Here is a 22,265-nt window from a genome sequence, read left to right on the forward strand (position 1 = left end):
AATGACAATTTATAGTAAATAAGTAGAAATAGGTGGGGGTAAAGATGGATGAGAATGAGGAGAGGAAGCGAGGGGCAAGAGGCATGTGCACCGATTTGGGGCATAATGGGTAAGATGATGCCAGGCACTCAGGCAGTGGCAGTTGGGGGTTCACAAATCCGGGAGAAACGCCACGCACGTTCTTACCACCTCATTTCATGGGCCTCCTAACAGCTGTACCAATCTGTTTCTGTCTGCCTCCACCTCCTTCCTTTCCTTTTCCATATTTGCCTTCTCTTTTCACATTTAAATCTCTTTTCAACACCCATTATTCCATTTTTGCGGTGTGGCATATATCTCTCGTATTCTGTATTCCTGTGTTGGGTTATTTGTCTTTTAATCATCACCTCCCCGCCAGCCAACTTTTTTTTATAAGTATAGTAACTAATTTTTTTTAATAAGGGATCCCTTATTTTATTTAAAATAAAGATTATTTAAGAAATAAAAAATCACTTATTTTAATACAAATTCCCTTATCCAAGTCATCACCAACAATCAACTCTTATCCCATGGTGTCAAAGGGCGAGTTCCTTTCTTGTCTTGCCCAAGAACTTTTTTATTCTCATTAATGAAAGACTCTCTTGTAGTAAGGATTCACACACGCGCGCGCGCGCTCGCGTACACACACATTCTTCTCTAGTGTAAAGAAATTCTCATTTTATTAAAGTGATGATGTCACTAAAATATAAAAAAAAAATCACAAATTTTAATACATTGATTTTTTTTTTGTTAGTGCATTTGAATCTATATTTTTCTTGATATGTTAATGAGTTATAATAAGAATGTCCTCCTTGTATGTACATATTTATATAATCATTCTCACATGCGGGCATTTTTTTTTTTTATGCAAAACATTATTAAGCCATATGATTTTACAAAGTCAATGCAAACAGGCTATTAAATTATTTGTCTTTATAGTGAATTAAACGCTAACTCTATTAAACCATATATCTTAATAGAGTATCTGCATGAAAAAAAAAAAGAGGAACTTTACTGAATATAAAAAAATATATTTTAACGCATTAACAGACCCAAAACAAAATTCTCCTCACTTTAAAATGAGGGTACTACTAAAATACAAAAAAAATAAATATAGATTTTAATACATTGGAGTCTAATGAGGAAATCCTCACTTTAATATACAAAAAATATACATTTCAATACATTAGAGACTGTGTGTTTTTATCTGCTAGTGCATTAAATATGTAATTTTGCCTGTTAGTGTTATTCTTCCTTTGTTAAAATGAGAATACACTATATATATATATAGAGAGAGAGAGAGAGAGAGAGAGAGAGAGAGAGAGAGAGAGAGAGGAAGATAATCTGGTGACCACTAGTGCTTATCATATAATGAGCATTTGTACAGGTGCAGAATTCTATAGCTTACTATAAATAATTTTAGAGCTGTCGATTAATTAGACAGTGCCACGTTGTCATATATGTATGTGTATATGTGTGAATGACAAGAAAGACTGAATTCTTTGGGAGTTCCTTAGGGACGAATTCACCTTGTGTAGATTAACTGAACGTAGAAAGCCTTCCACTAGCAGGCAATTGTGTTTGACACACGATTTCTCATTACTCATGTCAGCAAGGCTAGGAATGTAGTAAGGGTGGGCGTATTCCAATAAAACTAGTAGTAAACTAGAATCAAGCAAGTATAATGCAAATGTAAATTAATTCCTCCTCGTTAAATGTAAAATGAGCTATATTATTTAATTTTTTTATTGAGGATTCTTTCTAGCCCTTGGGGTCGGGTTATAATTAGAAAGTTTTTACCATTGCGTGAAAATTCTCCACATGGAGATCCAGCTCCAGTTAAGAGTTGAAAGCAAATAAAATAATTTATATTAAAGAAGTAGGAGGATGATCATAATGAATAGTTTATAATTGCACCGTTATGATAAACCTACGGCCCCAATCACATGGAATTTATTAAGATGGTCAGATAGGACCGACAAGTTGCTTTAACGAAAGTCATCAGCGACTGACAAATGACAATACCCACGGACTCTTGTGTTAATTGGAGGGTGAACACAAATTGAGTATGGGATTAAAATTCTCTATCATTCATGTGTTGTGTTGAGTTGAGTTGTTTTATATCATTCATTCATTCATTCATTCATTCACATATACTTTCAAATTGAGTAATAGTAGCGTGTATTACCAATCAAAGTAGATCTTGGCTTACCATTCCTTGTTTCTTTAGCTTTAGCAATTGCTTTGGTTAATTATTAACTCTGGTTAAGTTGGAGCGTAGATATTCCGATTCCCATGTCGAGTCTGTTCCAGCTCAATTTTTAATGCATCAAAGATATTATATTGTTTTTATCATATTATTAATTATTATTCTTCGAAAATAAAATTGAAAGAAATGCTTCTCCGCTTCTCTGTCGAGTGGACTGGAGGGGCCAATTTGGTAACGTCTGTTTATAAAAATAATGTCAAAGGAGAAAACCCAATCAACTACAGCCACGTGTAATCCGAGTTGAAGAGTTGGGGTCATTTTATTCAACATTATTGGACTGAGAAGCAGGAGAAAGATGGGGATTAAATCGAGTGGTGATGTATGCCTACATCCTCCGATATTTAATTTCCTTTTAGGTGCAAATATTTTAATACAAAGAAATGTTGGTAAAAGTGGTTTTAACAATTATTAGCAGCAAAGTGAGAGCCGCTGACAACACAGCATCTCGTTTGTTTTATCATTTCACTTCTCTCTCTCTCTCTCTCTCTCTCTTAATCATCATCATCCTCTCCTCATAATCGTCATCTCCATTCATTCATCCACCCCCCCCCCCCCCTCTCTCTCTCTCTCTACATTTATCTCTCTGGACAGTCCCATCTATCGTTTGCTTTCTCTCTCTTTTTTTATTTTTCTTTTTTCTTTTTAACCTCTGTCAAATTTGCAGTGCAGTACACCAGTTGTTGCTGCTGCTGATGATGATGATGATTTTGCCCTGCTGCTTGTCTATCTTCGGATCTCTTTCCTCTTTACTGCTGGGCTGGTTTTGTATTTTTCTTTCGTGATATTTTTCTTAGAGTGGTAATTTATGTAATAATAATAAATAAATTAAAAAAAAAAAAGGAAAAAGAATAATAAATGAAAAATCAGAAGCCAGCGGAGGTGGAGCACTAACTCATAGGCGGAATTATCTTTATTTCTAGATTTCATTTGAATAAATATTTCCCGTTAATTAGTTGTACCCTGTTCCGTCAATCATCTCCTCCTTTAAACAAATCAGGCAGAGGCAGCCAGCCAGCCAAGCCAGCCATCCAGGCTGTCTTTAATTTTCACCAAATAAACTTGTAGTCTCATAGTCACACGTCTGTCTGTCTCGTCTCATATCATATCATATTTTGCTTCAATTGTCAATTCTCTCATTCTTCTTCCCACTAGAGAGAGAGAAATTTTATCCTGAATTATTCGGTAGAATAGATCTTCATGCACCTGTATTAATTAAGAGCTGAGGTGGTTGAGGTATTAATTAAGATGCAGCAAGGAGGAGGAGGCGGCGGCGATGGTGAAGGTGGAGGTGGAGGTGGAGGCACCCAATCCCAATACGGAGAAATGGCGACGACTAGTACTGCTACTGCTGCAGCGGCAGCCGCTCACATAGACATGGGACAGCAACCAGTAGAAGCTGCTTCACCCATAAGCAGCCGACCACCTGCAAGTGCAAGCAATTTGGATGAACTCATGAGGCTTTCTGGGGGAGATGATGATGAAGGCGATCGAGGTGGAGGTGTTTCCAGCGGCAACAGATGGCCCAGTCAAGAAACATTAGCACTTCTCAAGATTAGGTCTGATATGGATGCCGCCTTCCGTGATGCCACCGTCAAAGGTCCTCTTTGGGAAGATGTCTCCAGGTATATTACTGATTACCAGTCCGAGTTGCTAATGCTAGCTCAGCTTAGTTGAGCTGCTTGCTGCTCTATTATTATTATTATTATTATTATTATTATTATTATTATCATTACTATTAATTTAATTATTTTTAACTTTTGAAAGTAAAATTGCATTATTCATTCATTCTCAGTAGTGTAGTCTCATCAAATCCGTTCTTCTATATTCTATGGAATGAATTACTGCTTCTCCAGATCAAATCTCTCTCAGTCTCATGATGCTTTGCACACAAACGCACATGCCTCCTTTCTATCTCTTTTCCCCCTTCACGACTCACGAGTCACGAGTAAGGCATCTTTTCTTTCTTTCTCTCTCAATTTTATTTACAAGTGGCCCAGATCCGCTGCATGAATTCTGTCCAATCCTCTCTTACTTCCCTTTTTCCTTTTTCTTTTCTTTTAAATTTTATTTTAAATATTTTAAGAGGAATATTTCTCAAATTTTCTCAAATCACCCAGTCCCATTGGAAATTGAAAATCCCAAGAGAATTCCTTTCAATTTCCCTAGAGAGAGACTGCTCCTAATCTCCTACTACAATCCTACTCTTTGCTAAAATTCCGCGTCTGTTTTCACTTTAACTTTAATGAGGTAAATTTGGGTCGTTAATTAGTTATTGTGGGAGCGGAAGAGAGATCAGGTTCTTCCATTCTCTACTGTTTTGTTCCCATTAATAATAATAATAATAACAACAATAATAATATATTTAATCATGACACTATTTCTAACATAATTAATTAGTTAAACGCAGTTGATTCATTCATAATTATACCTACCGTTGCGCAATATTAATATTTTTATATGTATATATATATATATATATAAAAGATATGTAAGTGAATAAATTAAATGGGCGCCCGTGGTGGCAGGAAACTAGCGGAGCTGGGATACAAACGGAGTGCCAAGAAATGCAAGGAAAAATTTGAGAATGTTCACAAGTACTATAAGCGAACGAAGGAAGGTAGAGCCGGTCGTCAAGATGGAAAAAGTTACAAATTTTTTAGCCAGCTCGAGGCTCTTTATTCATCCCCTACAAGTACTAGTACCAGTACTGCCACCACCAGTAACGTGTCAGCTTCTCTACCAAAGCCCGTGACAACTGTCGCTGATACTAGCACTTTAGATGTTGCTCCTGTCTCTGTTGGGATCCCAATGCCCATCTCCTCTTCTGTTCGTATTCCTACTTCACCTATCACTCTTACGTGCTTTCCCTACCACGATCTTAGGTCAACATTAATACCACCCCCCTCCTCCGCCGTCAATGTTCCTGGATCTGTCACTACACCAGTGCCACCAACAGCTACTACAAGCACCACCCCCGTTGGAATCAGTTTTTCTTCTAAAAGTTCTTCTTCTCCAGAAACTGAGGATGACGACGAAGACGTGATGGACTTTGAAGGACAGCCATCCAATACGGCCGGTACCAGCAGCCGCGGCCGCAACCGCAAACGAAAGAGACAAACATCCAGCAGCCATAGGATGATGGCGTTCTTTGAGGGTCTGATGAAACAGGTGATGCAAAAGCAGGAGGCCATGCAGCAAAGTTTCTTGGAGGTCATTGAGAAGAGAGAACGAGACAGGATGATAAGAGAAGAGGCTTGGAAGAGGCAAGAGATGTCTAGGCTGGCTCGTGAACACGAGCTTATGGCACAGGAACGGGCCATTTCTGCTTCCAGGGATGCTTCCATTATTAATTTTCTTCAGAAAATTACTGGTCAAACCATACAATTGCCTCCTGCTATAACTATTCCTGCTGCCCCGCCTCCACCTCCACCACAACCACAATCACCATCACAAGCGGTCCCTGTCGCTACAAATACTACACAGTCTCATCATATGCCGCCACCAGAACGCAGAGATATTCAACAACACCATCATCGGCATCAACAAATTCAAAGTAGTGCTGCTGAAGCTGTGACCGCGAGGCATCAGCAACCGAGTGGTACTGTCTCCACATCCATACCTTCCCAAGTAGTGATGGCAGTTCCTGAACAACAGGTACCACCATCTGATCATCAGGAGATTGGTAGCGGTGGAAACTTGGAACCAGCCTCGTCGAGATGGCCGAAAGTTGAGGTTCTTGCACTTATAAAGTTAAGGAGTGGACTAGAACACAGGTACCAAGAGGCTGGGCCAAAGGGACCTCTATGGGAAGAAATATCTGTAGGAATGCAGCGAATGGGCTACAATAGGAATGCCAAGAGATGCAAGGAGAAATGGGAGAACATCAACAAGTATTTCAAGAAGGTTAAAGAAAGTAACAAGAGACGCCCTGAAGATGCCAAAACCTGCCCTTACTTCCACGAGCTTGATGCACTCTACCGGAAAAAGATAATTGGAGTTGGCGGCACCAGCACTAGTAGCCAGAATAGACCAGAAGAACGTCATCAATCCCAATCCGAACAACAGCATCAGCAAGAGAACGTGAACCCAGTAACAAATCCCCAAGAAAGCAGCATTAATGTTTTGCCGGCACCTCTACTGATCACCCAAGCTCATTCTGACTCAGAAAACAAAAATGGCAATGCACAAGCAAGCAATGTCGGTGTAACAGGCAGCCTCTTTGGAGAAGGAAACTTAGGAGCATCCAAAAAGGTAAAAATTCTTAATTCTAATTTCTTTTCTCTGTAATCATTATTTTCTGATTATTTATCATGTATTGTATATTTAGATAGAACTAATTAAAGTAGTTAACATTGCCATGTGCGTGTGATCCCTTGGCAATTTTGTGATGTGATGTGATGTCTATTGATTCTTGTTTTAATATTGAAGCCAGAAGACATTGTGAAGGAGCTAATGAATCAGCAGGGGACCCAACAAAAACAGCAGCAGCCACAAGCGTCAATAGTGGATGATCAATTTGATAAGGTTGAGGAATCCAACATGGGCAGTGAAAGCGATAATATGGAGTATGAGGAGGATGAAAGGGATGATGATGAGGAATCAGAAGAAGACAGTAATAAGATGGCTAATTATAAAGTAGAGTTTCAGCGACAGAACACCTCTAATGGGGGAGGAAATGGGGCACCCTCTTTTTTAGCCATGGTTCAGTGACAATATACACATATTACTGGCTGGTGGCTGAGATTTCTTCTTGAACAAAATTTTCCTTGATCACCAGTATGCACCATTTGTACGTACCTAGCTAGCTATATGTCCAGAAGCTCTCAGCAAAAGACACCTAACGTTCGTTTCCGTTCAAAGCCTGATTGATCTATAGCTTACATTATTTCTTATTCAAATTCACTTCCTTTTTTTTTTTTTTTTTTTTTTTTTTTCCCTTCTTCGTAATTGTTCACCATCCTCCTTTTTCTTTTTCGGAAGTGTAACTGTTTGTTATGATGCATGGGGAAGTCTCAAGGTGTCGTCAGTTACTTGTGAATCAGTTTCTCTCTCCCTTTTTTTTTTTTTTTTTTTTTTTTTTCTCCCCCAAAATTTATTGATTTGTTGGTTAATAAAGAACCGTTGCAAAAGGCAAAACGGAAGAGATTGAATCAAGGCAGACAAAATAAGCAGCAGCAGCAGCAGCAGCAGCAGCAGCGACAGAGAGAAGGAACAAAAAAACATAAAGCGGAAAACACAGAAACACAAGTGTCGACGTCAGCTGATTGATAAACAGAAGCTAGCTGATGTTTCAGTACTATTTCTTCTACTATATAAGCTTTGCATTCTTTCATAGTTACTTAATTTGGTTTGAATTAAATTAACTCATTTCAATCTCCATTTTATAAATGTTGAAATTGACTCTGTATTATTCCATTCTTAATAACTTCATTGATATTGCGTTTATTCTATTATCATCCCCCACCCAAACTCCAAAGACTTTCATTTCCAATCACTCGCGAAGAAGAAAATAACGAAATCAAATTACTAGAAACAAATACTACGAAAAAAAAAAAATTAATAGTCATAAAATAAATGTTTTATATATATATATATATATTGTCAATGCTGTGCGTGCCTGTCCGATAATAATGATAGCATTTCACGACGTTTCATGCTTGCATGACCGATCCTTTTTTCTTTTTCTTTTCTTTTTTTTTTTTTTTCAAATTTCTTTATTTTTAATTACTACGCACAGGACGCAGCTTTTCTAATAATGTTCGATAGCAATGATTTCTTTCTTTTTTCTTTTTTTTTTCTTTTAATTTGAAAAAGAAAATTATGGCAAGATAGTAACGATTACATTATTAATGCCGTCGTTGTGACTAATTAAGAAAACGATAGCGATCATAAAACTGTATAAAATAGAGAAATGGGGGGCCAGATAGAAAAGCTTCCGTCACAGTATTAATACAACCTATCATATGATTCGAGGTTGCTTAAAATACAATAAACATATTAATGCAAAGCCATAAGATGAATGATTTGTTAGAACTGGCATCTTACCTGGATGATTTCACACACACAATAAGTCAATAATAGCATTAGCACATTACGCGTACATTTCTGATTTTCAAGGGTTTTCTAGAATCATATCATTGACAGCCGTCTCAGTCGACCTGTTAAAATCCACTAGTTGTCAACCAGATTAGCAACTGTTATCGATTTATATCCATAAGGCCCTGGCGTTGACTTGTCTTTGTTACTTACACTTCCTTTAGCAACTGTTATCGCCTACATTATTTCTGATTTTCAAGGGTTTTCTACACCCTTATTTTATAAGAATCCATTCATCAATTGCCGTAAACACCATGAGCGAAACCCAACCCCCTTTTTTTTTTTTTTTTTATAATTCTTTTACTTATACTGTACATTGTATTGTACTCCACAACTCCACAAGCACAGTTGACTTAGAATTACTTTTGAGACTAGAAAAGGCATGTCAAATTACAATTTTTCTTTTTCTAAAGGTAAACATAGCATACTGGTAATTAAAATTTCTCCTAGCCAATCTGACCAAAGTTTAAATCCCAAATCTCTTATTTCAACTCAAGTGATTTTATTACTGAAACAGTTGAATATGTTTTCCAGCACATCTAACTTCTATACATAAAATACAAATTGCACCAGTTTAGTCCTAATACTCTAGGGTAGAGTTAAAGAAACATTTTACAATAAATGCCCCTTGAGCGTCTCTCAATTAATTGTGATTGTGATTTTTTACTTGTAGCTATTGGAATTTAGGTAATAATAAAGGATATGACATTAAAGTGTGGGCACTATCTGATGTTCAGACTATAGGATATGGTACCCATGAGATACCATATTCACAATCAATAATAAAAGACATGAATTGATATTTAATAGGCTAGATTTCTTATTCCATTCAAATATTTCTTTTTTTCAAAAGAAAAAAAAAAAAAAGAGGGATACAACATTAAAAAACAATGGAATAATATTTGGAGGGGGAGAGAACGGGCAGCAGGCTGCGTTTGTAATAATGGAAAAGTATTTTGACAACTCAAGTATGAGGTGAGAGAGGGTATATAGAATAGAAACCCATAATTCCCACTTACATGAGCCTTGAGAAATGATAACTCGCAACATGGCTTTCTACCCAATTATGTCCCATTCCACTTAGATCGATCAATCCTGAGGTGCCCTACCCATGTGCTTTCTTATTTTCTTTTCTACCATCCTAGCTGCCATTTCCCTCCACTTGTTTCTTACTTTTCCTTTTCTTTTTTAAATGCGCTATTATTTTTTTCCCACCCAAAAAAAATTGTAATCACTTGCAAATCATTAATTCTTCGTGCGAGTGTATTACTATCTAATCAATATTCATGTACTTGTGGGTTTTTTTTAAATGTGTACGCCATTAAATTAAAGTATATAATAGATGGAGCACATGGGCAAAGAGAAGCTTGGGTGGAGTTGGTGGCAGGCTGTACCTCTAATAATTATGTGCAGTGTACCAAGCTGCAAGAAGCATTTCAGTGATAAAGAGAGAAGTAGATGGAAGACAAGAAGGCACGCATCTCTTTCTCTAATTGCTTTGCTTTAGCAAACTAAAAATTACAGAAACACAGGTGATGAAACTTTGGGGAAACACTTCATATAATACCCACCAAGAAAAATGGAAAAAAAAAAAAAATCATATGATCATAACGCTGAATCCAAAAACGGCATGTTTAACTTAATCTGTTTAAATTTAATATAGCATATCCAAAGTTACTTTTCAACAGAAATTTACGGTAATACGTGTGGCAAATATTGCTTGCCAGCTACAGGATTGCGAATGCCGAGTAGCAAGTACCACTGCCCTGATGCCTTCCGACGTAATTTCAAAAAGAATAATCGACTAATCGTATCATTTTCTTTTACCTTCTAATTTCAAACTATGAGCCGACTGTAAAGTTTTATTCCTAAAATCTCTTTCAGAAATTTCATTTTACTTTTCGTCGCAAACCTAACTATCAAGGCCACTCATAAATAAACAGAAACTGCAACAATCTCTAAATTGTATTTACATATGTACGAAAAAGCTGCCTCCGTTAAAAAGTAATTGTTAGATTAGACCCAAATTTGCTAAAGTTTTGCTCGTCAGCACAGCATCAAAATCCCATGACAAATCCCATGACACAAGACACTGACGATTTTGGTCCATAAATGGCGACCATTTTGGGCCTAAACATGCACCTGCAAGTAGGCATAGCCTCAAATTTTGAGAGAACAATCGAAATCAGGTAGGTAGTTGAGTCTCACATAATTAGATTTAATCATTCCCAAATATCTCAGAATCCTAAGAGGCTTTCCCCCAGTTCCCAACATGAACTGCACCCATCAAACTTTGGAGATATGGCAGAACTCACTCATAAGTCATATCACTTTATTCAATTTTTTTTTTTTTTAATTTCTTTTCCACAACTTCACTTCATGCTGAACACAAAAATGTTAAACTGCATATTCAGAGTAAAAAGTATGCTAAACTGATATTAGGAAGAAATTTCATTGCCTCAGCTTCAAGAAAACATATTTCAGACCCATTCCAAAATTGACATGCTACAGAATTCAGGCAAGGGTTTAGCCTAAAATTGGGAATTCCCTAAAACTCCGGCTTGCTCTTACTTTTTTTCATCTTTGCTTTAAACCTTGACTTTGTCATGAGTGTCTGTACTGTATTTATGAAGTTCCCAACCGCCATCAAAACCAAAAGGGCTCCACAGAAACTTACCTGCATAAAACAATTTCCTATCACCAACGTTGCTTTAACATTAGTGAAAAAAATAAGCACATTTCACTTTTGTTTTACAATACTATGTATCTTTTTATTTAGACACCACAGAATAACAAGATGTTTCACAGAATAAAAAGACGTTCCACAGAATAAAAGAGGAAGAAAACATATGGTGTACCCTACCTGCCATTCAGGAACAACCCCAACCAATGCTGTTTTAAGCAACAATAGTCCAACATATGCCTCAAAAACCTAAAAGCAAGTTCAGAAGAATCACCAAATAAATTAAGTCCAAAGTCCGATCACTTTGATAAACCCAATGAATTCAAATTCCAGATGCAAACAAGTTTACAATTACTGATCAAAACAAAGGTACATAAAGGAGGACACTTCAGGCTAAACATGAAAGTTGAGCAGAAAGACATGAAGGAAGAAAAATTACACATTGAGATGGAAAAAATACACAATCAGAATCAAATAAACACTGTACACCTATCCCCAACCGGCCAGAATAGATGATTCCCAAAGATCTGAACTTTTGTGGTAAAATACTGATAAGGAAACCTGCCTCCAGGGGCATTTGGCTGAGTGATTTTCAAACAGTTTTATTTGTCTAACCACCTAAGTTCGAGCCTTGGGGAAGGTAGGGACCAAAAAAAGAAATATATATTGATTTGGGCTTTACCCACTCCCCCGACCACCTTTTTTTTTGGGGGGGGTGTCGGGGAGGGGAATCTTCAACTATGGGCTGTTATTTCCGAGCTTAGGCCCTGTTTAGCAATGTGGTTGGACGTACAACACTAAATTGTTTGCTATACACTTGCTCTTGTGGCTTAAAAGCTAAATTAATTTGATCTGACACTTGTATGATTAAAAAACTATAATATCTTTGCTACTTTTGTCAAATTATTATTTAAAAGTTATATTTACACACAATATCAACTTTTTTCTTAATCATAGTTACAATTTTCTTTGCCCCCCCCCCCAAACAGAAGTTGTCATTTACAAGTTACAGTACCTCAATACCAAACATGGCCTTGGTCATTAGGCCTTTAGTCAGGTGAAAATTTCAGTGATGCAAACAAATCATCACTAGAAGAAATTTGTAACAATGATCATTGCCTAATAGAACTTGATAGGCAATTGTTAAATTTCTAAATTCTCATATTAACTGAAATGGTCAATTAGCTTGAATCACCTGCAATATGAAAAGAATAGGGCACAACAGCCACAATTGGCCATCTACACCAGCCGTTTCTCCCCAGACAACATCCATTCTCTTCGCCTGAGAAAGCAAGATAATAGGATCTAACTGATTTGCCAGTAAAAATATGCACATGAAATGGAGGCATTCTGAAAAATGAGAATTTTTAAGAATATCTGACAGCAAAGAAATGGAAGATCCCAAAAAATAAAAACAGAGGTGGAGTCGGGATCAAGAATGCAGTGCAATAAAAGCCAAACAGAAAATGACAAAAGCGAACATGCAAAAAGATAATTCTGGTATGATACCTTTCCCAGGGCAATACGAGTATATAGTCTTTGACGTTGATATCTGTTTTGCAGGAGCATGGCAACTCCTTGCATCATAGCCCATTGAAGGAAAAGTTGTACTCCTCTCTGCACAATATTGAACTGGTTTTTAATGAAATCTACTAGAAATAGAATTAGCAAGTAACGAACCAATAGTAACCTGCTTTTGCGCACAATTTGGCTGTCCTTTAATCTCCCATGTCAGACTAACAAGCGCCATAAGCATAGCACAATAGTGATGATAAATCCACCTAAAAAAGTATATTCGGTATCATTGATAAAATGATGTCTGCTATGTCAGAGCATGATATAATTAAAAACAAAGTACATTCCACGCTTGCACATTTTGGAGGGAAAAAAATGTCAAGTTGTTATCCAACAATCTTCATTAATTAATAGATGTAGTAGAGGAAACACAGAAAAAACTCAATTACAATAAAATTATTCAAAGTGAATAAGTGATACTGAACTATAGTTGATAATTCATCCAACAGGCCAACTTAAAAACTTAGAAAACCTTCCATGTTTTTTTTTTTTTTTAATGCTTCACTCATGTTCTAACATACATCAAGCCCAAAAATAGGCGAACAATCAATCAATTCCATCGAATTGAGTACTATTGTATGTGTGATAGCATCTACTACACTAGGAATATCGATGAACCCAATTATTGCAATTGATCAAGATACCCTTTTTTAGCTTCTAGTCAGTTTATAATTGATTTCTCGATTTCTTAGTTCAAGATCCCCCTTATTAACTGCAATCAAAGAATTAGTAGCACCATTCCAAATATCGTTCAATGGAACCATCCGAAAATAATTAAATGATGACAAAATTATCAAAAATTGGAATGCTCATTAGTCCAAGAAAGGAGAATAAAGAAACAACTACTCAAAATTCTCTCTTAGTATAAGTAATGAAATAGAATAAACGAAAGCAAATTACATATCAACGAGTGGACTGGAAACAGTAATTCCATTGAGTCTACCAACACGAACAGAACGACCAAAAAAAAAAAAAAACCATAGGCATCCATAAAGTTGGCAGGTGAAGAATAGGTCTTAATTTTAACTGGTTGCACAAACATTCCTATGGCAGCTGTTGTTCCCAGTCAACCTTGTTTATTAACCAAAATATAAGCCCATCTTACAAGATTCTTACATTAGGAAGAGCGAAAAATGCAATGCTTAAGAGACTACAGCCGACCAAGGGTCAAATAGAAGCTCCCAGAACTACTAATTTAACATTATCCAGACAGAAGCCTCCACATGAACTTTGTGTTAAACTAATCTGACCTCATGTTTGAAAGCTCTTGGGACCATAATTCTGACACCATATAAATACTGACACAAGTGAAAATTCCAAATTAGACACTAAAAATGAAAATAAAGAGTGAAGCAAAACTTAGTACCAACAGAGAACGGTGATCATTCTCTTTCCTTTCAGATCAGTCATTGCCATTAACTGCTCTAAACTTCAACGAATAAAGCATAGCAAACCCTAATTACCCTTAGGCAGAGCCTTAGGAAGTTGAACTTCAGTTTTTTGCCAACAAACTTCCCTTGTTTTATACATTTCCCTGACAAACAATGATTTTGCCTAGCTTAAACAAGATGATGCTAAGACACCTTTTTCCATTACTACATAATGACAGGATCTGTGTGACAATAAGGTCTGCTAAAAAAGGATCTTCAATTATTTGATGTATAGCATAGCACAAAATTTAGGAAGAACAAGAAAGCCAGTACAACTTATTTTCTTGCTGCAATATGTCATCGACGGACCTCATCATTCATGGATGTAGCCCCACACCAAGCCAAGATTTCGAATCAATAGATCATATTTACTTCCTTACTCGCTGCATTAGCTCACTGGTCACAACCTTACAAACGCAAAGTTGTTCTTGGTTTACAAATTTCATATCCATTTTGAGCAGCAAGAAGTCTATGAAAATATAGAAATCATGTAACTCTAGAACAAGGAAAAAGGCAGGAACTTGATGGAGTGATGTGACTTTGAAGTAGGCAAGAAGTTGCCAACCAAAATATATTCTTGTTATTACTTAGCACTTGAAATATTTTATAAAAAATTGAGTCCGCATGATGAGAACACATATAACCGGGCATGATGAAGTGTGTTTGCTGTAGTTAAGCACATGAAAATAGAAAAATAATAATAATAATAAAAAGGGAGGACTAAAAATAGGGGAGTTACCAAGGGCGAATATCACTTCCATTGATTCTCAAAATGTTCTCTCGCAAGGCCAAACCGGTGTAGAGAAACAACAGCCAAGCCTGACAGGAACGCAAAAAGTAAGGAATGAAAAACATACAGGTTGATTAATGTAGAAAAGGGAAATGGAAAAAGAAAAAAGAAAGAAGCACCTGGTAGAGCTGAACAGGAAAAGCAGGCAAGCAACCATCCCAGATCCAAGATCTCAAAATGAGTAGTGTTGATGGAAAAAGAAGGAACAAAAGGGCAGTTCTATCCTGCTCAACAGATACAAAGAACAAAAATTAGTTTGAAGGGGAAAAATAAAAAAAGAGGGCGAAATAATTGAAGAAAAAGAAGAAAAGGAAGCAAATGACAAAAAAAAAAAAAAAAAAAAACATACTCTGTAACTGTTATACTCCTCTTTAACCTTCAACTGGACGTCCTTGCGAGAGGCTCGCACATTAATTGGACCGATAAACATTTTGACAAAAGCACCTGAGGAGGAAGGATGGATTAAAGAGTAAAGTTAATTAAATTAAATTAAAATTAATTAATTAGCGGGAACGCAATGCAATGCAATGCAAAAAAAAAGAGAGAGAAGTGTTGCACCCTGAGCTTTGCTAGGAAGGAAAGCAGAGGCGTCGCCATCATAGATCAAACATTGAGCTTTCTGTAAATCTTCTTCAAGCTGCTAAATTAATTTGAACAGAGAGAGTAAATAAACAATCGCGTTCATTGTGTAAATTAAAAGAAAGGAAAGGAAAGAAATAGGAGTAAAATTACCTTGTCAGCTAACTTAGAATCAAAACGAAGAAGGTTGTTGGTGCTGGAGATGGAAGAATGAAGCAGAGAACGCAAACGACGAATGTTAGAATCCAAAGAAAGAGCGCGCTGCCTTAGGGATTGCTCCTCGCTTGACGTCCTATTTATCAACGTTGCTGCCGCTTCCTGCAACTCTTTCGCCTCTTCTACCACCCTCTCTACTTCTTCTTCTTCTACCTTTTCACAATTACTCCTCTTTTCGTCCATTCCCTTTCCCCACCCAACCAATCCCCAATATTGATTTTGATTTTAGTTCTTTATTATTCCTATTATTATTATTATTATTCTTCTTCTTCTTCTTCCTCTTCGAATCTCGATTCGGCACAATATGATTCTCCTCTCTTCTCTGCTCTCTTATAATAAGATAGAGGAGAATTGAAGAACAAACCGAATATTGATCGAATTTGATACCAGGAGAAAAACAATGAACAACCACGCAACCCAGCCCACCCTAAGTCTCACTCTCTCTCTCCCTCGCGTACATACGAGAAGATGAAATACTAGTCTCTCTCCTCTGTGTGCGTGTGTGTGCGTGTGATATCTCTTTTGTTTCGTTTTATTATTTGGGGGAATAATTACGTAATATACATTTATTTTTGGAAATAATTGTGTGTGCAGTATTCATTTTTTGTATGTATGCATAGCATGGCACGGCATGGCATAGCATAGAGAGATATGTGCGCCCCCCTTTGTGTACTTGCGTTGTTTTTCTGGTGCATATTCACTCAAGATTCTTCATTTTGCGCTATTTTATTTTTATATGTAGGAGATTGGAGAGTGTGAAGATCAACCGTCAGAGCCACCTCTTCCACACATTTTTACCATTTTGGGTAAATTATAATTTGTTCGCTTATTACTTTTAATTTGTCCCATAAAGTATAAAAACTTTATCTTATCCTCTAAAATCTGTTAAATTTAATTATTTATTAATATTGGTTCTCTAAAATACAATAATATTCTTGTTAATTATAGAATAGGTTATTTTACTGTCATACCTATGTTAGAGAGATATAATTTTTTTATGCCTCTACGGTTTCTAAAATAAAAGTAATTCAAATTTTATGTGCACCACAATCACCCTCTAATCTCTTTTTTAGAAAATAAAATAAAATCTAAATAATATTATTTTATCTTCTTTTTCGTTCATTCTTTTTTTTTTTCCCCTCTTCCACACATTCAACAACTCCACAATCACTTTTAAATCCAAATCAGCCCAACAAAACCTGTGGCAGTGCGCGGCCATGCCAAGCAAAACTTATGGCCGCGCGCGTAGTGGTGAAGCTAGCACATTCTTTTAGGGTGGGCTAAAACAGTTTTTTATTATTGTTCATGGTTACAATGCAAGGATATTTTTGACTTTACACTATAAAATAAAAATAAATTATAGCAAAAACAAACCCCACGACTTTGCACAATAACATTAAAATGAAAAACTAACAAAAATCTGTTCATCGTCATCTTTCTTTTCATTCTCCTTCTCCTCTCTCTCATTAAAATATTAAAATAAAATTCTTATTTCTCAAAAGCCAAAATCAGATAATTTCTTCTTCTCGTAATCTTGCCCAAATTTACAAAACAAGTAGCCTTGTTTTTCTTTAAACTCAAGAACCCCAAGTTGGTGCCACTCTCACATCAAGACTTAAAAGTCGACTCTCACCTTACTAACTATCTATTGTCATTCTTCATCGGTGGATCTAATTCATACAGCCATCAATGCAGCTAATTGCTAATGTTGGGCCGCCGTCATTATAATTTATTATGCTTAAATATTTTTAATAGAGGGAATTTTTTTTGCAATTAACTAAAAATTACTTTTCAAAAATCTTACCTAGGCAATAGCTTTGGTTACCCTTCCTTTAGCTTTGCCACTGCGCGTGCGGCCACTTCAGGCAAGTCCATGGCCATGCGCGGCCATTCCAAGGAAGCCCATAGCCGCGGGTGGCGATGCCAAGCATACAATATTCCAAACAAATGGATGTTGACGATTTCAATGATTATCTTGTTTTATGGTTGCTGGTAAATTTGGGAAGAAGTTACGGTTTGTTTGAAGGACAAAATGGGCCAAGATATGGAACATCGGCGTTGGCGCACCGTCATGCAACTCCAAACTTTGCCGTGACTTGCTGCCAAGGCTGCTGTGGCTTTATGATGCTTGGAGAAGATGAAGAAAAAAGCAAGAAATGAAAGGGGGGGGGGGAATGAACCGAAGAAAATGGAGAAATTAACCATGAAATAAAAAATAAAAAAGTGAGAGAAATTTTTATTTTTCTTATTTAAAAAAGAAGAAATTTCTTTTATGCTTCTGCAGTTAAAAATTTAACTAATGAAGAAAAATAAAAATTATCAATTTGGGTGCAAAGTGCATTTTATTGAAATGTTTAAGTTTTTGTTGAAATTTGTTGAAACATTTGGGTTTTGTAGAAATTAATTTATATGCTTCGACTTCTTATCCTTAATTTATATGCTTTCACCCTTTGATCGTTAAAACTAACAGGCAGAAAATAGTATTTGAAAGAGAAATTAAAATTTTTATATTTTTAGAAGATAAATTAAAATATGTCAATCTAATAAAGAAGTATATATATATATATATATAAATTATATAATTTAACAGTGTGTCAATATTAAAAGAATATATATATATATATATATATATATATATATATATATATATATATATATCTTTTTGTATTGGAGGAGACAGGGCATTCCATTCACTTCCAGAACAACGAGGTAATTGTGTAACGTACATGCGGCTCCAAGTAGCATTTTTCTTCTTAATTTAAGAATATTTTTCATTGTCGAAAGGCCGAATAACGTTTCCAAATACAAAAGAGCTTCGCTATTTATTTATTTATTCTTTCTAATCAGGCTGTGTGGTCTCACTCTCACTCGCACCACCCACACTGTCGCGGCCACGGGGACCCTCATTAGTCATTACGATTTACGTCCTGGAGCGAAAGGGAACTGGGAATGTTAAAACATTTGCTTTGGCTTTAGACTTCATTTCTCTTTCTCTCGTTTTTTCAATCTAGCTAGTTTTCACCCTCACGAGGACCGAACCAGTGCAGTCTGCAGATGTCGCCAACCTTATTATATTAAATTAATTTTTTTTAACAGATTATATTAATTTCATTTTTCTTGCGTTTTGTTTATTCCGATTTGCCTGCATAATAATAATAATAATAATTGTTTGGGAGGGATACTGTTTGGGACAAATGCGTCGAAGGGACCAGGAACGACGAGCAGACATCTGATGGCGGAGTTCTGCGAACCGGTGTTTTCCGTTAAAGCCTGGCGCGTGGAAGAACAGGAGCAGAAACATCCTGCTCGTCCACGATGTTGTCGTCCGCGAGGCCAATTCCTATAAAAGGCACGAGGCCATTCCGGCTAGAGATCGAGAGGCGAGGAGACCCGGTCGACGGCAGTTGGCAAGACGTGCTCTCCAGCACGAGAATCTAGGCACGACAGCCACACTTTCCCCAGAACCGTAGCGTAACACGCAAGGTCTCACAGAGCCGTGGCAGCCACGCTTCCCCTGAACCGTGGCGTAACACGCTAGATACCATGTTTTGCCCATAACGCAGCAGTTGGAGTCCCATACCGTCTCGAAAAGAGCGGAAGACTGAGATTCAGAGGAAGCCTATAAAAAGGTAGCCAACGAAGGTAAAAGGGTTGGCATTCTTGAGAAAAGGGGAGAAAACCACAAGAAACGCCATAAGACCTGTGGCAAGCTTTTCCCGAACCTTCATATCTGACTTGAGTGTCGGAGGGTTTGCGCCGGGAAAACAACCGGCGTACTCTGACTTATCTGTGTACGCAGGGACCTCCGGAGAAGAAGCCTGGCGAGGAGACCTCCTGGTAGTGACGAAGTTGATCGAGCAGAGATCCTGATCGTAGAACGAGGAGAACCGGAATCTCGCATCAACATTTTGGCGCCGTCTGTGGGGATCCAGAGCAAAAAGCTTCTGTCGATAGCAAGAAGAGGGGTGGAGTAAGCGAAAGTCAATGGAGATAGGAGGAAGTAGCGCACAAGGGGGTGACATAAGGCTTAACGATTCCGTGACGCTGAGGGAGGTGATCAGCGAAGCACGGGAAAAAGTCATGTTCGACCGGATGGAGCGAATGGAAAAGCAGATGGAAACCTTGACAACCATCCTGCATGAGCTGCGGAACGAGCGAAGGGTAACCCAAGAGGGAAGGGTGAGAGGCGGTGGAGCGGCACCAGGTACCGATAGTGCGGAGAGAAGTCAAACCGCTGGGAGATTTGGCGGTGAGAGAGGCAACGTACCTCTGCGGGGAGAATTTCATAGAGAAAGAGAGCAGTCCCCGGTAAGACAGACTTGTGACGGGGGCGACGGGGTGGTGAACGCAGAGGAAACAGAACTGAGGCAACACTTACATGATGCAGAGCGAGAGCGGGATCAAGCTGCAGCGCGCGACCCTGGTCGCGCAGGACAGCTGGAGGAGGAAGTGCGAAGGCTAGCGCAAATAATTGATGACATGCAAGGGAGGAACAGAGCCCCTGGTTGGAGGATAATGCTGGACGGGGAATCACCGCTCGCAGCAGAGATCATGAGGGCAGTTATTCCAAGAGATTTCCGCCTCCCCGACCTCAGATACTCGGGAAGAACTGACCCGCTGGTGCACATAGAGCGCTTCAACGACATAACGGGGGTCCAGGGATTATCTCCATCCCAAAGGTGCAGGGTGTTCCCACTATCCCTTGAGGGACGTGCACGAGAATGGTACAGGAAACTTCCTCGGGGCAGCATAAAAACCTTCGAGCAGATGTGCCAGGAATTCGCAGAGCAGTTTAGTGGGGCAATGTCACCGGAAGATGACATGATGGAGCTGAAGAGCATGAAACAGGGGGAGCAAGAAACCCTTCGGGAATTCATCAAGAGGTTTCATCGGGCTGTCCTCGACTTGGGAGCCTTCAACCACCCTCAGGCATTAAGGGGACTGAAAGAAGGGGTGAAGATAGGAAGGCTGTGGTACAATTTAAGAAGCCCAGCTATTCAAACGTATGCAGCCGCATACGAACAGGCTAAAAGAGACATCGAGATTGAGGAGGAGAAGGCTGCACGGATCAAGACAGACCAGTTGGAAGGGTTAGGGAGGAAAGAGAAGAAAGCATTACCAACTAATGGACCGAACAGGAGGAGGGACCACCAGATCTCCGGTAGTGGAGCAGGAGGTAGGGTAATTGCTTACCAGCCTCATCAGAGGCCGCCACAGTATCAGCGCAGCAGGGCGCCACCTCCTCGCTCCCCAGCTAGGGAGCCTTGGAGAAGACATGATTCGGCATCCGGCGATCTTCATCAACATTCCCACGGTAGCAGGACGAGCAGACCAGAAGCACTCCCACCGCCCCCAACTCACAGTGGGGCAAACAGAGAAAGAGCAGTGCATCTGGTCGACCAGAACCAGGACTATGGGCGGTACACTCCCTTGAAGATGCCCCTGGATGAGGTGTACGAGGCCATAAAAGGTCGAGGGCTGCTGCACCTCCCTACACCAATAACAAAGCTACCCAACAGGAGGGATAGAGGACGTTATTGTAAGTTCCATGGCACCCATGGCCATACCACAGCAGAGTGTAGAGATCTCAAGACCCAGGTCGAAGATTTGGTGAGAAATCGGTACCTGGACGAGTTTATGGATGGGACTTTCCCGATGGTGGCCACCACGGATGAAGGGGAGCAGAGTGATGGAATCTTGAGACGCGAGCCGCCCGCAGCGAGGGTGATAGCTGGGGGCCCAACGTTGGCTGGAGATTCGAACAGATCGAGAAAAAATTATGCCAGATACGCCATGACCAGTAAAGAGATATTCTTCAACACCCCAGCAGCCAAACGAGCAAGGGTCAGGCAAGTGCCAATCATGTGGACGGATGAGGATGAGGAAGGGATTCTATACCCCCACGAGGACGCTTTAGTCATCAAGGCTACGATCGCTAGCAAGAAGTTTGACCGGATACTGGTTGATACGGGGAGCTCGGTTGATGTGCTATTTAAATCAACTTTGGAAGAGATGGGAATAGCCGACCGGAAGTTGGAATACACCAACACCTCCTTGAAGGGGTTCGGAGGAGGGCAGCTGGTCCCTCTGGGCGTGGTCGAACTGCCTATCACAATCGGGAGCCCCCCGACAGAAAGAACAATGATACTGGACTTCGTCGTAGTGGACGAGGAAGGTCCTTACCAGATGATCCTAGGTCGGCCATTTTTAAGGATGAGCAAAGCGGTGCTGTCCAACCATTATCTGTCTCTGAAGTACCGGGTGAATGGGGTAGTCGGAGTGGTACGAGGAGACCAGAGGATCGCAAGAAGCTGCTACTCCTCGGCAGCAAGGGAGGCGACGCAGATAACATCCCTCGATACCCGAGCGGAAAACAAGACTGGCAGACAAGAACCCGTAGAGGATCTGGAAACAGTAAGCATGGGACCGGAGAACCCGGGAAAGACGATCAGAATCGGGTCGAGACTTGAGGGAGAGCAAAAGCAGGAGTTGGTGAAATGCTTACAGGCTCATGCCGACGTGTTTGCCTGGACACATGAGGACATGCCAGGGATTGACCCAGAGGTAGCATGTCATAGGCTGGCAATAAAGAAAGGTGCTCGGGCAGTA

The 22,265-nt window shown here is 38.9% G+C and overlaps 2 protein-coding genes across 7 annotated transcripts; one reads left to right on the forward strand and one right to left on the reverse strand.

The window, feature by feature from the left end:
* Positions 1-2,727: 2,727 nt before the first annotated feature.
* LOC102617480 (trihelix transcription factor GTL1) lies at positions 2,728-7,697 on the forward strand. 2 transcript variants are annotated; one of them, XM_006476169.4, is made up of 3 exons: positions 2,728-3,909; positions 4,813-6,538; positions 6,720-6,881. In XM_006476169.4, exons 1-3 carry the CDS (start codon positions 3,533-3,535, stop codon positions 6,729-6,731), a joined length of 2,115 nt encoding a protein of 704 aa, XP_006476232.2. In that variant the 5' UTR covers positions 2,728-3,532; the 3' UTR covers positions 6,732-6,881. The 2 variants fall into 2 exon arrangements, with proteins under 2 accessions (XP_006476232.2, XP_006476231.2); XM_006476168.4 differs by having other exon boundaries at positions 2,737-3,909; positions 6,716-7,697.
* A 2,997-nt stretch (positions 7,698-10,694) lies between these two features.
* Positions 10,695-16,249, reverse strand: LOC102617958 (uncharacterized). 5 transcript variants are annotated; one of them, XM_006476170.4, is made up of 10 exons: positions 15,594-16,166; positions 15,420-15,501; positions 15,211-15,305; positions 14,981-15,085; positions 14,811-14,890; positions 12,757-12,847; positions 12,576-12,683; positions 12,262-12,348; positions 11,247-11,315; positions 10,695-11,060 (listed from the first exon to the last, which is right to left on the reverse strand). In XM_006476170.4, exons 1-10 carry the CDS (start codon positions 15,837-15,839, stop codon positions 10,932-10,934), a joined length of 1,092 nt encoding a protein of 363 aa, XP_006476233.2. In that variant the 5' UTR covers positions 15,840-16,166; the 3' UTR covers positions 10,695-10,931. The 5 variants fall into 5 exon arrangements, with proteins under 5 accessions (XP_006476233.2, XP_006476234.2, XP_024954308.2 ...); XM_006476171.4 differs by having other exon boundaries at positions 15,420-15,498; positions 15,594-16,163; XM_025098541.2 differs by having other exon boundaries at positions 10,932-11,077; positions 15,594-16,182.
* Positions 16,250-22,265: the final 6,016 nt, after the last annotated feature.

Source organism: Citrus sinensis, chromosome 3 (genome assembly GCF_022201045.2).
Source record: "Citrus sinensis cultivar Valencia sweet orange chromosome 3, DVS_A1.0, whole genome shotgun sequence".
Classification (NCBI taxonomy): domain Eukaryota; kingdom Viridiplantae; phylum Streptophyta; class Magnoliopsida; order Sapindales; family Rutaceae; genus Citrus; species Citrus sinensis.